Source organism: Myotis nattereri, assembly GCF_964212035.1.
Source record: "Myotis nattereri genome assembly, chromosome: 1".
Taxonomy (NCBI): domain Eukaryota; kingdom Metazoa; phylum Chordata; class Mammalia; order Chiroptera; family Vespertilionidae; genus Myotis; species Myotis nattereri.
Window position 1 is genome coordinate 109,876,402 of NC_138075.1, and position 18,315 is coordinate 109,894,716.

General features: G+C 41.5%; 1 protein-coding gene across 1 annotated transcript; it reads left to right on the top strand.

The window, feature by feature from the left end:
• The first annotated feature begins 1,749 nt into the window (after positions 1-1,749).
• On the top strand, positions 1,750-17,992 carry COX5A (cytochrome c oxidase subunit 5A). The gene is made up of 5 exons (XM_081084776.1): positions 1,750-1,957; positions 10,537-10,653; positions 13,641-13,762; positions 14,982-15,104; positions 17,826-17,992. Exons 1-4 carry the CDS (start codon positions 1,852-1,854, stop codon positions 15,093-15,095), a joined length of 459 nt encoding a protein of 152 aa, XP_080940902.1. The 5' UTR covers positions 1,750-1,851; the 3' UTR covers positions 15,096-15,104; positions 17,826-17,992.
• The last annotated feature ends 323 nt before the right edge of the window (positions 17,993-18,315 follow it).

Consider the following 18,315-nt stretch of genomic DNA (forward strand, 5'->3'; position numbering starts at 1 on the left):
GGGGGGCCTGTTGGGGGCAAGCAGACCGGCAGGGCGGGGTCAGTTGGGGGATCGGGCCTAAACCGGCAGTTGGACATCCCCTGAGGGGTCCCAGGTTGGAGAGGGTGCAGGCCGGGCTGAGGGACACCCCCCCCCCCGCATGAATTTTGTGCACTGGGCCACTAGTCTCTACTAATAAAAGAGCAATATGCTAATTAGACCAGGAGACCTTCTGGACATCCTTCTGGACAAAGGCATGGTGGTGGGGCTGAGGCAGAGGTGGTTAAGGGCGATCAGGCCAGCAGGGGCGGGGGTGGAGGGAGGCTGGGGGGCAGTTGAAGGCGATCAGGCCAGTGGGGGAGAGGGGCAGTTTCGGACAATCAGGCTGGCAGGGGTGGCATTTGGGGGCGAGCAGGCTGGCATGGGGGGGTAGTTGGGGGCCAGCAGGGATCAGGCCTAAACCAGCAGTCAGACACCCCCGAGTGGTCCCAGATTGGAGAGGGTGCAGGCCAGGCTGAGGGACACCCCCCTCCCCCATGCACAAATTTCATGCACCGGGCCACTAGTTTACAAAATAAAGAAGGAAGAAAGCCCAGAAAGAAAAGAACAATGAGGGAGGAGGGCATCACATGTCCTATGTGGTGTTTGACCTTTGAGTTCAGGAGTTGCTATAGTGACCAATCAGAGGGGATATCAGGACACAGGGACTTGCAGCCTTTATAAACCATGAAAACAGGAAGTCAGTGGGACTCTTTCCCCCTCCCCACGTGGGAGTCAATTCTGTGGGACACTTTCCCTCTCCCCACATGGGAGTCTTTACTTCTTCTTCAATAAATTTCAACCTTTGCTATACCACCTCTGCCCGTAGATTCTTTCTTCGACACTGGCCAACAAAGAATCTGGGTTCCAGTCCAAAATTCCATTTCAGTTACTTTATGTCTCTGAGTTTGCAAGGTTACCTGTCAGGTTAGCATGTGGCCCCTTTGCCTCCACAAGAGAGAGAAACCTGGGTGACAAAGAAACATCCATTGGCTGCCTCCTGCTGGCTCCCTACAAGGGACAGAACTGCAACTTGGGCCTGTGTCCTGGGGAATCAAACAGGGGCAACCTCTTGGTGCATGGAGGAGCTCTACCCCTGAGCAGCAGTGGCCAGGGCTGAACTCATTTTTTTAAAATATATTTTTATTGATTTCAGAGAGGAAGGGAGAGGGAGAGAGAGAGGGAGAAACATCAATGATGAGAGAATCATTGATCAGCTGCCTCTTGCATGCCCCACACTGGGGATCCAGCCTGCAACCAGGGCCTGTGCCCTGACCGGGAATCAAATCATGACCTCCTGGTTCATAGGTCGACATTCAACCACTGAGCCATGCCAGCGTGTGTGAACTCATTTTTTAATGCTTGCGGATTTGTGGATAAGAATAGTTGCTAATAAGGTCCCTTATATGTAAGCAGTTGCTTTTCCTCCCCATTCGTTCTCTTATTTTAGGCTCAAACCCGGGATAGGGTGAAGCAAAGGTATTTTTATTATAATTTGTCCTTGGTATTGTTATTCCCATTTCGAGGTGATGGAGTAGCCCCAAGCAGGACTTGAACCTCCACCATCCACCACTCGCTGCTCTTCCCTCCATCTTCGCTTCATGATGGCGGCGGCAGGACCCAGCGCCCAGTTTGTCCACAACCCGCCGCCGTAGCCCGCCCGCCCCGCTGCGTGCGGCTCCCTCCGGCCGAGGCGCAGCGCCGCAGTGGGTGGGGTCTCGTGCTCCGCCCACTGTGCGTCGGTGCGTCAGTCCGGCCCGGGAGCTCCGGAACGGCCGGTGAGCTCACAGGCGGCTTCTCTTCAGCTTCAGCCCGCGCGCCGCCATCGCCGTTATGCTGGGTGCCGCTCTCCGCCGCTGCGCTGTAGCAGCGGCCGCAGCCTCCCGAGCCAGCTCTCGAGGCCTCCTGCACCCCGCACCGGCCCCCGGCCCCGCCGCGGGTAAGGTCCGCTCCTTCGCCCGTGTGTCCTTGCGGTGACCTGGGCCCCCGCCGCCACGCGAGAACAGGCTCGCCCCGCGGCCTAGGCTGCCCTGCCGGCGGGCGGCTGAACCCAGTGGCCACTGGCCGCCCTCCCCGCCGCCTTCCGGCCTGGAGGACTCGAGGACGCGCCCCGGGGCCTACCTCAGCGACTTCTTGTGCGGCCACCGCGGACGGGTCAGGTGTGGACCTGCCGTAGGCGCCAAAGAGGGGTCCCAGCGCACTTCCCGCGTCCACCCGACCCCTGCGGTCCCCGGGGCGTGACCGTCATACCCCTGCGCTGACCCCAGGGGCCACCTGATTGGGAGTGTCCGCCGCCATCAGCGCTTTGGCGAAGGTGACATTGAGCCACCGGACACGCCGCTCAGTGTAGGGGCGGGGGAGGTCCCTTAGTGTACCGGCACCGCCGCCCCAGAGTCTTTCGGGAACACAGTATGCTTCCTTGGTGGGGCACAGTATACCTTATACTTTTTTTTAATCAGGCATTTTCTCGGTTGGCGTTTTGTGGGTTACCTTCACAGACCGTTCTGTTAAATTTTAGAAACTGCTCTGCCACAATCTAATTCTTCCACGTGTGTGGTTGTTTCCTGAGGTCGGAAAGAGGCCATTACTGTTTCGAAAATGGGGTAACACGGACCAGGAATACTGGGATCACAGATGTGGGGAGGCTTTATTGTTTGCTTCAGGTTAAAGCCTGTTTGTTGGAGTATGAAATGCTTTGCTGATTCCTGTCTCTTATTTTTCCTTCTCCTAATATATGTGTTCCCAGTGACTGCCCAGCACTATAATTTTAATTATAACCACAGTTTGATCTTGGTCCATGATGGATGTATATGCTACATCATTTAGCCCCTAACCATACATATTTTAACATATAAACTCACAAACACAAAACTAATAAGGTTTGCTTGGCTATTTTGAGTGTTTTAAGTAGACATTTACACACCTAAGGAATATGTTTCCCTTCATTCAATTTAAGATTTTATCATTTATCATAGAATGGTAAGGCTGGCATGCACATCAGATCATGGAGACCATCTTATATTATAGAAGAAGAAACCAAAGCCCATCTTGGGGAAACTGACTCCTTAACTAGTGGTAAAACAATTTTCTCGTTTTTAGTGGTAGAACAGTTTTCTGTTTTGTGTTATTTTTGGCCCATCCTGATGTTTATCAGGTTTTATAGTTCTTTATTCTTTCCTTATCTAAATGTGAAATTAGCAAATACTATAATTTTTTCTTATAGACACATTTGGGGAGGTTTTTATGACCTTCAAAAGAATTACTACATTTTGTGGCAGGTAAAGGAAAAGGCCAGAGGTTTCCGGCAAACTGTAAATTAAGGGGATTCTTTTTTTCTTAGTACCTTTGGACATAGTAGTTTATCTCCTAAGTGTTCTATTCCCACTCTTAGAGTTTAATTCATAAACGGAAAGTTGTATTTTAGATATTTGTCCCTTAGACCTAAATATTTGCCACAAGGAGTCAGTATTGTTTACGGTTGTGTCAGCTGCTTTCTAGCTGTGTGACCTTGGACACATTAGTTAACCTTAAGACTCGGTTGCCTCTTTGCTAAAGTCAGGATATTTGGTTGTGATGTTTTAAGTGAGATAAAGTAACTTTTAGCACAGTGATGGCGAACCTTTTGAGCTCAGCGTGTCAGCATTTTGAAAAACCCTAACTTAACTCTGGTGCTGTGTCACATATAGAAATTTTTTGATATTTGCAACCATAGTAAAACAAAGACTTATATTTTTGATATTTATTTTATATATTTAAATGCCATTTAACAAAGAAAAATCAACCAAAAAAATGAGTTCGCGTGTCACCTCTGACACGCATGTCATAGGTTCGCCATCACTGTCTTAGCACCTTGTCTGGCACTAATGCTTAATACATATTTGCTTTATTATACTGCATTTCATTTTTGCATATTATAGGTTGGGGTTTATCAGTAGAGACAAGAGGTTTTTATGCATTTGAAAGTTAGAAAAAATGAAGGTTCTTGGCCCTACCAGTTTGGCTCAGTGGATAGAGCGTCAGCCTGCGGACTGAAGGGTCCTGGGTTTGATTCTGGTCCACAGCACAAGTCCAGGTTGTGGGCTCGATCCCCAGTGACGGGCGTGCAGGAGGCAACCAATCAATGATTCTTTCTCATCATTGATGTTTCTATCTATCCCTCTCCCTTCCTCTCTGAAAAAAAAATTCAGGTTCTTGTATGAGGTGCTCCAAGGCCAAATGAGAGTATACTTGAAGGAGCTCTGAAAAGCTTAACCTGGGGGCCTCAGGTTTGCTCCAGTTAAGTAGCAACCCAAATACTATATTTGGTCCATGAAGAAGTCTCCAATTTGAAACAGTTGTTTTCCAGGAACTGCTGAATTAGATCATTAAAATGTTTTGAACAACTACTAGATTCTCTAGTCAACCCTTAAAACTTACACAGTCCTGGTTCCTATATCCTTACCTTGATAATTTGGGAAGGGTGGGAGGAGTTTTCTTTTTTCCTTTCTTGGTGCAGGGCTGAATTTAAAAGGTACCTTTTTAAAAAAAAAATTTTTTTTATTGATTTCAGAGAGGACGGGAGAGGGAGAAAGAAATACGTAGAAACATCAATGATGAGAGAGAATCACTGATCAGCTGCCTCCTACATACCCCACACTGGGGATCCAGCCCACAACCCAAGCACATGTCCCGACCAGGAATTGAATGTGTTGTCACCTCCTGGTTCATAGGTCGATGCTCAACCATTGAATCATGCCAGGCAAGGCTAAGTGGTACTTTTTATCACCTTCCCACTATATATATATATATATATATATATATATATATATATCTTGAACAATTTTGTGCTGGACTAAGTTAACAGGAAAAATGTCTCCATTGTGGAACAAAACTTAAGTTCTGCAAGGTGACAAAAAGCCTCTAGGAGAGCCGAGGGCAAACTACGGCCCGGATCCGGCCTGTTTGAAATGAATAAAACTAAAAAAAAAAAAGACCGTACCCTTTTATGTAATGATGTTTACTTTGAATTTATATTAGTTCACACAAACACTCCATCCATGCTTTTGTTCCGGCCCTCCGGTCCAGTGTAAGAACCCATTGTGGCCCTAGAGTCAAAAAGTTTTCCCACCCCTGGTCTAGGAGATGACAAAAAGCTCCCCGTAGGCCACACACAAAGGAGAGAATGAGACTCAGTTTAGAGTCAGTTTACCGCTGAACCTCTTTGTTAACATCTCAGGAAATTGTACTGTGAATATTTTTATGTTTTTGTTGCTGGTGAAATGGACAGTTAGCACAATTATAAAACATAAAGAGGCCATCAAGAATGCTAACATTGCCCAATAGGGTGTGGCTTGGTGGTTGAGCATTGACCTATGAACCAGAAAGTCAAGGTTCAATTCCCAATGGTCAGGGCATATGCCAGGGTTGTGTGCTTGATCCCCAGTGGGGAGGTGTGCAGAAGGCTGTTAATCAGTGATTCTCTCTCATCATTGATTTTTCTATCTCTCTCTCTCTCTCTCCCTTCCTCTCTGAAATCAATAACAACATATTTTTAAAAATTTAAAATGTTAAGAAATGTATGTATATATATTTTTAATGCTAACATTGCTAAGGGTATGTAAGAAACAATGATCACAGGCAATTGAAGAGGAGAAAAACTGTTGTTGATTTGTATAAATGAAAACAGCCCAACACAGCATTTTGGAAACAGTGATACATGAAAAAGTGAAGATGCTGCATACTGACTTCCTGAAAGATACCCCTGGAACGAGTAGTGAAAGTGATTAGTTTAAAGCTAGAAGGGGGTGGTTCGATAAGTTTAAGAAAAGAAATGTTTGTTTATAGATTAAACAATATATTAATTATGTACTGTATATAAGAAAAGGTTAAAACAATCACTTGGGAGTCTGGAACGAATTAACTTATATTATTTCTAACGGGGTAAAAGAGGGATCATTCGGTTTTCCAACAAATCACTTCTCGAACAGCCTTCTGGAACAAATTAAGTTTCACTGTACAACCAGTTTGTAATTTGGAACTCCCCAGAAGGAAGGTAAACAAATATTAAAGGTGATCCATTGATCTCCTTGACTGGGATTTGCAGCTGCTGGTCATCTTTTTCACAGTTAGAAAACAATACAAAGCTACCAGTCATCTGATGAAATCCATGCCCAGCAGTGAAGAAAAGAATTGGTTATCATGAAACACTTTATGGTAAGAAAGATACACTTAATTAATAATTACCTCTGGGGAGGGAATACATATATTTCATTTTTCTTAGGTAAATATTTAGAAGTGCAATTACTGGGTGATATGGTAGGTGTGTGTTGAACTTGATAAGAAATTGCTAAACCGTCTTCCAAAGTGGTTGTACCATTTTACACTTGTGCTTTAAGTATTTAGTAAGGATAACTTTAGTTTTTGAAAAAGGTAGCTTGTAAATTTTGGGTAACAGCAGGTAGAAGCATTGTGATATGCTTTCTGATATATTAAATGTGAATATAAGTCCTGTATAGTTTTGACTAAATGTTTGTACTTGCCAAATACTTTTAGGTCTATAGATTCATTCTTTTTACTTGTCATAGAAATTAAAGAGTATCCAATTCCAGCCCATTTATATACATGTCTCACTTCATTCTGGGCTCAGATTGTGATGGAAATTTAGGTCTCTGGTAAGATTTGGACTTGTGCTGGGGTCTTCTGTGACTGATGGCAGGTATTTTGCAATAGGATCAAATGGTGATTTAAGTGAGAATCCTTTTGCTTGATCTAGCAGTGACATTCCATCTGAAGAACTGGCAGGTATTCCATCTTTTCACCTTTTTCTGGTTTCTTTTTTCTTTCTTTTTTTCTTTCTATTTTTTGCACTTTCTCTTGCCAGTTACAGCAGTGAAGGTGTATAGGATATATTTGACATTTAAATTTCAGAATATATGTAGAGCCCCAAGGTTTCTGTGTAGTTTTATATATATATCTTTTCCATCACCCTTTATCCCCTCTATGCCCTCTTCCACCTCCACCCCCAACCCCCACAGTCACCTTGGTGTTGTCTATGTCCATGAGTTTTCTCTCCTTTTTTTCTGTTTTGCTCAATTTTTTGTTTTTTTTTAATCCTCACCCAAGGATATTTTTCCATTTATTTTAGAGAGAGTGGTTGGGAGGGAGCCACATTGATTGGTTGCCTTCTGCACATGCCCCAACCAGGGCTGGGGATTGAGCCTGCAACCAAGGTATGTGCCCTTGACCGGAATTGAACCGTGGAACCTTCAGTCCAAGGTCTGACGCTCAATCCACTGAGCCAAGCTGACTAGGGCAATTGTTCTTTTTTAATCTTTTGAGAGAGATAAGCATCGATTTGTTGTTCCACTTATTTATGCATTCACTAGAGGCCCAGTGCATGAAGTTCATGCACTGGGGGGTGGGGGGGTCCCCTCAGCCTGGCCTGCGCCCTCTCGCAGTCCGGAACCCCTTGCTCCTTACCACCTGCCTGCTCACTGCTCCTTACCGCTCAGCTCACTGCTCCTTAGCACTGCCACAGAGGTGGGAGAGGCTCCCGCCACCACCACTGCACTCGCAAGCTGTGAGCCTGGCTTCTGGCTGAGCAGCGCTCTCCCCATGGGAGCGCACTGACCACTAGGGGCAGCTCCTGCGTTGAGCATCTGCCCCCTGGTGGTCAGTGTGCATCATAGCAACCGGTCGTCCTGCCATTCAGTTGATTTGCATATTAGCCTTTTATTATATAGGATTGGTTGATTCTTGTGTGTGCCCTAACTGGGGATCAAACCCACAACCTTGACATATCAGGACAACACTCCAACCAACTATCCTACCTGGCCAGGGCGCACACGTGTGTGCATGCATGCGTGTGGGAGTGGTGGGTTGTTTTATTTGATAAGCTTTTAAAAATAACTAAACACTATACCAAGCTTGTCTAATTCATCTAATAGAAAATACAGTTTGAAGAATGTTTTATTTCTATAAATTATGATATCCATTAATAGAGGTCAGTTAAGACATTTTTAGACAAGGATCAATTTATAGTTGTCATTTATTGACTGCCTTCTACAAAGTCTAGGAATTGTCCTAGACAGTGTTACCTGGCCTTCATTTTTATTTTTATTTTTTTAATATGTTTTTATTGATTTTCAGAAAGAGGGAGAGAGAGGGAGATAGAAACATCAATGATGAAAGAGAATCCTACATGGACTGCCTCCTGCATGCCCCCTACTGGGGATCGAACCCGCAACCCGGGGCATGTGCCCGGACCAGTAATTGAACCGTGACTTCCTGGTTCATAAGTCAACCACTGAACATCTGCCCCCTGATGGCTTTCATTTTTAATCATCATAATCTGATAAGGTAATGGTATCTGCATTTTACAAATAAGGAAGATAAAACTTGCTGTTTCCTAAAACCCAAAGGTAAAATTTCCTTCTCCTCCATCCCTTACCATACAGCCTACTTAGAAATTTTATAGTGTTTTTTTAAAAATTACTATTGATTTGTCAGGATGTATAATTTATTTTGGAATATAATTTAACTAGAGGCCCGGTGCACAAATTCATGCACATTGAAAGGAAATTAATTAGAAGAAATACTTTAGAGGCCAGGGAGGGACCACGGGATGTTGGCTCCAGGGCATATCCAGCTCATCTAGATCAGGGCCATTAGAAGCCAGGGAGGGCTCCAGGGCATGTCCAGCCCATCTGGCCCAGTCCCAATCGGCCGGACCCCAGCAGCAAGCTAACCTACTGCTCGGAGCATCTGCCCCCTGGTGGTCAGTGCACATCATAGTGACTGGTCGAACGGTCAGACACTTAGCATATTAGGCTTTTATTATATAGAATAGAAAGCATACAATTTTTTTTAATTTGTGAAAAATATATCTTTTTTTTTAATATATTTTATTGACGTTTTACAGAGAGGAAGGGAGAGAGATAAAGAGTTAGAAACATCGATGAGAGAGAAACATCGATCAGCTGCCTCCTGCACACCCCCTACTGTGGATGTGCCCACAACCAAGGTACATGCCCTTGACCGAATCGAACCCGGGACCTTTCACTCCGCAGGCCGACGCTCTATCCACTGAGCCAAACCGGTTTCAGCTGAAAAAATATATCTTATAAATTAATTTAAGAACTAGAATGAAGCTCTGGCCAGGTAGCTCAGCTGGTTAGATCAAATACCAAGGTTGCAAGTTCGATCCCCAGTCAGGGCACATACAAGAATCAACGAATGAATCCATTAATAAGTAGAACAAATCAATGTTTCTCTTCCCCATCTCTCCTTTCCTCTTTCCCTAAAATCAATAAATGTTTTTAAATATTTAAAAAAAAAACACTAGAATGAACATTATTTTGAATTAAGAATTAATACTCTGCTTATTGTAAAAATTCAGACATTTTGGAAGTGTCCAGTGGGTCCTCAGGTTACGTTGGAGATCTGTTCCTACGGCGTGATGTAACACGATTTTCGCCATAAGTCGGAACCCACCTACATAAGCACCTACGTCACTCACATGGAGCACATACACAGCAGTAATGAAGTGAAACAGTAAAAAAAAAATGTAAAAGAAAAATAACAATTCCTGACCTTGTGGTAAATAAATAATAAAAAACGGGGGGGGGGGGGGGTAATGGGATAAGGACACATATGTAATACCTTAATAAAGAAATTAAGATAAATAAATAATAAAATACATAAAGCACATACGTACATACATACGTCAAAATGATGGGACTTTTTTTTTTTTATAAATAAATAGGAGATGGTGACTTAACCACGAAACGACGTACATCAAGTCCTACGTAACCCGGGGACTGTCTTTATAAAGAAATAAAGTTTTTCCTTCCAAAGATAACCAATGTTAACAATTGCAAGTTAGCATTTCACATTGGGAGGGGAGGGGAGGGGAGCATAAACATACACCTATAATACTCTTTGTTCTGCTTTTCTTTGTTTAATTTTTTTTAAGATTTTTTTCATATCAATACATAAAATTTGTTTCATTTGACCTACTGAGTAATTTTCCTACTGTGATATACAGTTGATTCAAAACTTAATGCACTGAATGTATTTAAATGCTACTGAACTGTACACTTAAAAATAGTTAAGATGGTAGATTTTATGTTATACTAGAGGCCCAGTGCATGAAATTCATGCACGGGTAGGGTCCCTAGCGGCTGCCAGCCGGGACCTCCCTTCGCACCCGCCTTAGCCTTGCGCTGCCCGCTCGCCTGCTCCACCATCCCACCACGGTCCCACTCTTCGGGGCCCATCGGGGCCAGCAGTGTCTCCACTGCTGCCCACTGCCAGCACCACATTGCTGCCACCCACTATGTTCCGCACCACCCGTGGTGGTCAGCTCATGTGTAACTCGCAGTTAGTCAAACTCCTGCAGTAGGGACAATTTGCATATTAGCCTTTTATTATATAGGATGTGTTTTAATGGGAAATGCAAACAAAAAAATATAACTTAATTGTATTAACAGGATATATTAAGTACTTCTGTACATTGAAGTTATTATTTCTCCATTGTAGGTATCCAGTCAGTTCGCTGCTACTCCCATGGGTCACATGAGACAGATGAGGAATTTGATGCTCGCTGGGTGACATACTTCAACAAGCCAGATATTGATGCTTGGGAATTGCGTAAAGGTAATTGTAATATAGATTGCTAAACAGTCTATTTTGACATAGAATTATGAACTGTTTTGTAGTCTTCTACTACTGTGTTAACAGCAAAACATGCTTCATGTTAACCAAGTCCTCTCATACAACTTGCAGTTAGAAAATATTATAGCCCTAACTGGTTTGGCTCAGTGGATAGAGTATTGGCCTGTGGACTGAAGGGTCCCTGGTTTGATTCCGGTCAAGGGCATATGCCCAGGTTGCGGGCTTGATCCCCAGTTAGGGGGCATGCAGGAGGCAGCTGATCAATGATTCTATTTCATCATTGATGTTTCTATCTCTCTCTCCCTCTCCCTTTCTCTCCAAAATCAATAAAAATATATTTTTAAAAAGAAAAAAAAATAGTATAGCTTTCATAGTGTTTCCTGTAAAGCAAGGTTTTAAAGCAGGCATAATGGTATTTAGGGCCAAATAATTGTTTGTTGCAAGGGCTGTTCTTTGCATTGTAACATGTTTAGCAGCATCCTTGGCTTCTGCCCACTAGGTGCCATCCACCCCCATGCCCTCCACCCCCAGTTATGACAACCAAATATGTTTCCTGGGGGACAAAATCACCTCTGATTGAAACCACTGCTATAATGTCAAGGTGAGCAAGAGTTAAATTTTGTATCTTTTATAATTTATACAAGTAGTTATTTGGTTCTTCTCCCCTCTTATAGTTTTGGTTTTTTTGTTATTTTTATTCTCTGTTATGATTTGTCTTGCCCTGAATAAGTGTCCAAATAAGCTAGAACTTATTTTTCCTAAATTTGCAGATGTGCATTTAACATGAGTAAGTAGCATTAATGATAACTAATCTTTCTTTTTCTTTTTTTAAAAATATATTTCTTTATTGATTTCAGAGAGGAAGGGAGAAGGAGAGAGAGAGAGAGAAAAACATCAGTGATGAGAGAGAATCACAGATCAGCTGCCTCCTACATGCCCCCCCACTGGGGATCGAGCCTGCAACCCAGGCATGTGCCCTTGGCCAGAATCGAACCCGGGACCCTTCAGTCCGCAGGCTGACGCTCCATCCACTGAGCCAAACTAGCTAGGGCTCTTTTTCTTTTTTAAAAAATGTATTTTTATTGATTTCAGAGAGGGAGAGAGAGAGAGGACAAAAACATCAATGATGAGAGAGAATCATTGATCAGCAACCCAGACATGTGCCCTGACCTGGAATCAATTCACAACCCCCTGGTTCGAAGGTCAGTGGTCAACCACTGAGGCACGCCGGCCAGGTGATAACTAGCCTTAATAGTTAGATGTAAATAGCTTTAAGTGTAGGCAATTTATCTGAGACCAAGAGTTCAGCCTCTGTGACTATATTCTAGCATTATAGTCACTGGTGTCCTTTGTTTAAATATTGTGTTATTCTGTTCAAAGCTCAAAGTAATCACGCCCAATTATTTTCTGGTTGAATGTTTTAGTCTGCACACAAATGTTTCTCTCTCTCTTTTTAAAAATATATTTTTATTGATTTCAGAGAAGAAGGGAGAGAGAGAAAGAGATAGAAACATCAATGATGAGAGAGAATCATTGATTGGCTCTTTCCTACATGCCCTCTACTGGGGATGGAGCCCACAACCTGGGCATGTGCCCTGACTGGGAATTGAACTGTGATCTCCTAGTTTATAACTTGACACTCAGCCACTGTGCCACACCTACCAGTCTCTATATCTCTTTAATGTCTTCATTTGGGCTTCATTAACTCTCCTTTCGCATTTCTCTGGTTGTTTTTAGATTATTTTCCAATCAAATCTATTTTAAAGCAACCAACGTGCATACATTGTATTAAGAGTTAAAGATATAAAATGACCCTCTTAATTGAAATGAAACCAGCAAATTATTACAAAAATAGTGTTTGCATTTAAGGAATTCTTTGGTTGTTTTTTTTGTCTTTTTGGGGTCTTTTTTATTGCTTTTTGTTGTTATTGTTTTCCTTTAATCTGTAGGATAGTGCATAGTTCTTTCTACTAATTTATTGTGGAAGAGTCATTATGATCTTATCTGTTAAAAGTAGATTTGGTAAAAGTGAATTCTCTCATTGTATAGATAAGAGAATAGAGGCCTAATAGGTTCCAGGACCCAATTCTAATGTGTATATGTAGGCTTCCCTACATCAACAAACAAGTCTGGACGCCAGCAGGCTGTCCAAGAATTCAGTTCAGTGTGGCATTACTAGTATCTACCCTACCCAGAAGTAGAATCAGATTCCACAGGTAAAGGGCTCAGCCTCACAAGACTACCCTGCACTTTAGAGGCTTGTTACAAGCCTAGGTTGTTCATCTGTGCTTCTGACCTACTGGCTACAAATCAGAAGTTCCCACAACCCCCTTTTCGGGTTCCAATGACTCAGAAAACTCAAGAAAACATGTTTACTCACTAGATTAACAATTTATACAATGATTATTAAAAGATACAAATCAACAGCCAGATGAAGAGATACATAAGGTAAGGTCCCAAATGAAGGAGCTTCTTTCTATCCTCACGGAGCTTGGAGCCCAGCACAATGGCTCATGGAAGCATTCTAGTACCCCAGTGTGGAAGCTCTCTAAAAAAGGACCAAGGGGCCGTCCTATGGTTTTTATGGAGGCTTCATACTTAGTCATGATTGATTAGGTTTTTGGCCATTGGCAATTAATTTAACCTCAAGCCCCTCTCTCCTCCCTGCAAGTCAGGAAATGGGAGTGAAAATTTCAATCTTCTGTCCACAGCGTTGGTCTCTGCTGGCATCCAACACCCACTCTTGGGAGTCCAAAAGTTATCTCCTTAATATAACAAGAGGCACCACTCTGCTCCCATCACTTAGAAAATTCCAAGGAAGGTTGACGGTTCTGTGTCAGAAACAGACCAAATATATATTATAAATCACAAGATCATATGTCTATGTTTCAATAAAAATATAGATAACTAAATTATAGTTTAAGTGAGACTATTTCAGGTTGATATGGCCCCTCTTTTTAATTTGACAGGGATGAACACGCTTGTTGGCTATGATCTGGTTCCAGAACCCAAAATCATTGATGCTGCTTTGCGGGCATGCAGACGGTTAAATGATTTTGCTAGTGCTGTTCGCATCCTAGAGGTTGTTAAGGTCAGTGAAATAGTATTAAACTTGTTCTGAAAATATGGGGTCTATTGACTAGGTATCAGTATATTCTTTATTTTTTAATTTGTTAAGATAACCTAAAATTAGTTCTTATATAGCTAGAGGGAATTTACAGTGCAGTTAATAATTTTTCTGGAATAAAGTTTGACAGAATTTACCCCAGGCCTGAAAAATTGTGCTTGATACTCTTTTGTTCAGCACTTCCATTTAAGAATTTATCTTAAGTATGTACAAAGGTTTAACTATTATTTATCTTTGTGCTATTTGTGATAGGAAATTAAATGCTGTTAGTAGTTTCTTAAGATGAGACTTTCCAGAAGTGGTTATTACACAAATGTGTTTAACATTAAACATATTTACATTAAACATATTTATTGCATATTACCTGAAGAAAATTATGAGATAATTTTTGTGGTGTGACCCTGTTTTATTAAAATACATGTAGATGAAAATGTAGGTGGACATATTCTCCCTGTTTAATTATTGTTTCTGTTTTTTTATAATTGCAAATTAAATACATTACATTTTAAGTAAGAACTTTATAATTTAAAAAATATAACTAAGGAGATTTAGAATTTGTTAAAGGCAGAAGAATAGCAGTTTGGCAGTATCTTAGTCCATTTGACTTTTTAATATATGTTATGGTGAGTATTCATGAAAACTCTCTTACCCTGAAAATAAGAATTCTCCAAGTGTATCTCTCCATGAAAGAATATGGAATATAAGAAAGAAATTCAAGGTCTGTACAAAAGAAAGTGTGAGATTACTTTATCTACAATGGATAAGATAATTTAGGGTTCTGTAGGCTGTCAATTCATTCAGCACCAGTAGTTAATTCAGTTAGGGTCTCAAATTAGAAGCAAATGTAAAAACTTTTCCTCTGTTAACTTAATTATTCCTATTGCCTGCTGGGCATGTTTAATTACATTCACAAAATTCTGTCATCACCACCTTGTTTTCCAGTAACTCAGGCTTTGAAAAAAAATATTTCTGGATTTAGTCTAATTGTTTTAGTTATTTTCAAAGTGTCTTTAAAAACCTACCTTGACTACTGCCCACAAAGTTTCTCTCTTTATTGAACAAATATGTTAACTTAAAAGTAGTCTCTGCATATGTGATTAAAAGCATTTTCAAGTTCATTTTGTAAATAGATAAGGCTTCTCAGAGAGCTAAATGTGAATTTTCTCCCTTTTTTTGCCATCAGGACAAAGCAGGACCGCATAAGGAAATCTACCCTTATGTCATCCAGGAACTTAGACCAACTTTAAATGAACTGGGAATCTCCACTCCAGAGGAACTGGGCCTTGACAAAGTATAAACCCCATCGGTAAGCAACATACCACTGAATAAAGCAGGAAAAAATCCAGGGAGATGTGAATGAGTGACATTTCAGTGTTCTCAGAAATGTCTTGTTAGAGGCTGTAAGCATAGAGATTTAGAGTACAAATGATAACTTTAAGGAGCTAGGGTTGTTATTTTTTAGTTGTTATAATTGTTCTCTTACTATTGTAAAGGCAAGTAGAAACCTCCTTTACAAAAAAATCTATATAAAATATTTTAAGCATAAAATAGCATAGAGAATAAATGTAATCACACCCAGATTTTCAGATATTATTATTTTGCCATATTTGCTTTAATCTCCTCTCCTCTATCCCACCAAGAAATTATTGGTTTCACCTAGAGTTCAAGCCCTCTGGGTACCCTTCCCTCATTCCAGCCCATTAACCTCCAAAAAACTAAAGGTAGTTCACTGCATTCAAAATGTTTATCATGTATGCTTTTTAACATGTGGTTTGTTGTTGTTTTTATATTTTTATTGATTTCAGAGAGGAAGGGAGAGGGAGAGATAGAAGTATCAACGATGAGAGAATCATTGATCAGCTGCCTCCTGCACATCCCTATTGGGGACCAAGCCCGAAACTTGGGCATGTGCACTGACCAGGAATCGAACCGTGACCTCCTGGTTCATAGGTTGACACTCAGCACCTGAGCCACACCAGCTGGGCAACGTGTGTGTGTTTTTTGTTGTTGTTTTTTTAACAGTAGGGTTTTATTAATTTGATGCTTTTTTGTGTGTGCCCAGGTTAGAATTTAATAGTCAAGTAAATTTTCATCAATAATAAAAACTTATTCTCTATGGAAAGACAGATTAGGTAATACAACCAGCCCAAAGGTTGTCTAGGTAGTGAGCAGTGTGCAGAAAATTCTTTGTAAAACAGAAAATATAAAAGCAGTAATTCATATTTTAATTTTATTTAACAAACATGTATAGTGTATATAATTCTTTTTTGCTAATCCTCACCCGAGGATATTTTTCCCATTGACTTTTTAGAGAGTGGGGGGGGCGGGGCCACATCTACTGGTTGCCTCCCGCAGGTGCCCAAATCCGGGGATTGAACCTGCAACCCAGGTAGGTGCCTTTGAAGGGGAGTGGAACCCAAGACCCTTTGGTGTGCTGGCCGAAGCTAACCACTGAGCACACTGGCCAGAGCAGTGTATATAATTCTTGACGTGTGTCAGGTACAATTTATATATATTAAATTGATTTCAGAGAGGAAGGGAGAGAGAAGTAGAAACATCAGTAATGGGTGAGAATCATTGATCAGCCATCTCCTGCATGTCCCTTACTGGATCGAGCCTGCAACCCTACGCATGTGTCCTGACCAGGAATTGAACCGTGACCTCCTAGTTCAGAGGTGGTTGCTCAACCACTGAGTCACACCCGCTGGGCTCAGGCATAATTTTAAGTGCTATATAAATAGTAGCTCATTTAATCCTTACAAACAATCCTGTGAGGTGGTTACTATTATTATAATTATTCCTATTTTATTATTTATTGATGAGCAAACTGAGGCACCTTGTCCAAAGTCTACATTTAAACCCAGGCAGACTGGTTTCAGAGTTCATTGCACCCACTATGCCACATGTTCTGTATAAGCATTTACTAAGGCCATACTCTTCTCAGAGGTAAAAAATGAGACTTAAATAAAAGTGGACCCAAAATTATTTTAGGAGCTATTAAATATCCTGCTGACAGACTAAGCAGAAAATGTAATCTACTTTGGGGCTTGTTTTTTGGAGCATACATCTTAATTTTTGTTTTTGTCCACAACCACCACCTCCCTGAATTCAGGTAGCTCATCTTTATAATATGGAAAGTTTTTGTATGATATTAAACATTTCTGTGAGTACTTGGAAAAAATTAGGTATTTAGAATAGAGGATTTCGTAGTTATATATATGTATTTTTTAATCTTTTTTTTTTTAATGGATATTTTTCCCATTGATTATTAGTGAATGGAAGGGAGGGGTAGAGACAGAGAAAAAAATTGATGTGAGAGAGACACATTGATTGGTTGCCTACCGCACAGGCCCAACTGGGGCCGGGGATGGAGCCTGCAACTGAGGTACATGCCCATGACCGTAATCAAATCCTTGGGCCAATGCTCTAACCACTGAACAAACCGGCTAAAGCCCTAGTTATATTTTCAAAGCTCTTATCTGTGGTTCATATTTCATAATGAATTCTTAAAAGGTTATCTAAACACTTGGGCTTAATTTTTATTTTATCAAATACTAGAGGCCCGGTGCATGGACCCCAGTGGAGTTCCTCAGCCTAGCCTGTTTCCTCTTACAATCTGGGACTCCTTGGGGGATGTCGGACTGCCAAGTTTCGGCCTGATCACCACAGGCCAGTCTGAGGGACCCAACTGGTGCATGAATCCATGTACTGGGCCTCTAGTATGCATATAAAATCTTTGGTTAATCTCTTCCTGCCCTCCCCCCTTCCCTCTGAGATTCATCAGTCTGTTCCATGTTTCCATGCCTGCGCATTGAGCGTCTGCCTCCTGGTGGTCAGTGCACATCATAGCTACCAGTTGAACAGTCCAACGGTTGCTTAGGCTTTTATATAGCTATAGATAGATAGATTATTGCAAGAAATCCAGAAGATCTTTGTTATAGAGGATGTATTCTTGCTACAGTAACATGTTTCTTTAAAGATTTCTACCTTTACTTTATTACCTAATTCTTCATGTTTTCTCTTACAGATAGGATTCCCAAGGATTTACTGATAATACTACTTGAGTGTAAACAATCACCTGGAAATACTGATGATAACATATTACCTTATTTGAACAAGTTTTCCTTTATTGAGTACCAAACCATGTAATGGTAACTTGAATTTTAATAAAAAGGAAATGAGTTTGAACTGAAATTAGGTATTGTTCCATGTGTTTGCATTGAAGAGCAGAAAGTGAACTATTTATTATAGGTCCATTGTGTCGCAGTTTTGTTATCCCCTTATGTGCTGAGAGGACTTTTAATTTTCTGGAAGTCATTGCTATATAAACATATTTGGGTACACTGACTGGTAAAATAGCTAAAGGCTAAAAGTCATTTGTATAGAACTAGAGGCCCGGTGCATGAAATTCGTGCTCTGGGGGGCAGGGTGTCCCTCAGCCCAGCCTGCACCCTCTCCAATCTGGGACCCCTCGGGGGATGTCCAACTGCTGAGACATCCCTCTCACAATCTGGCAC

What these genes read in the sequence shown, in the direction of transcription:
- COX5A (XM_081084776.1), top strand. Translation starts at nt 1,852, where the DNA reads ATGCTGGGTGCCGCTCTCCGCCGCTGCGCTGTAGCAGCGGCCGCAGCC. An exon ending in GGCCCCCGGCCCCGCCGCGG is followed by an intron (nt 1,958 to 10,536) that starts GTAAGGTCCGCT and finishes TCTCCATTGTAG; the next exon opens with GTATCCAGTCAGTTCGCTGC. An exon ending in TGCTTGGGAATTGCGTAAAG is followed by an intron (nt 10,654 to 13,640) that starts GTAATTGTAATA and finishes TTAATTTGACAG; the next exon opens with GGATGAACACGCTTGTTGGC.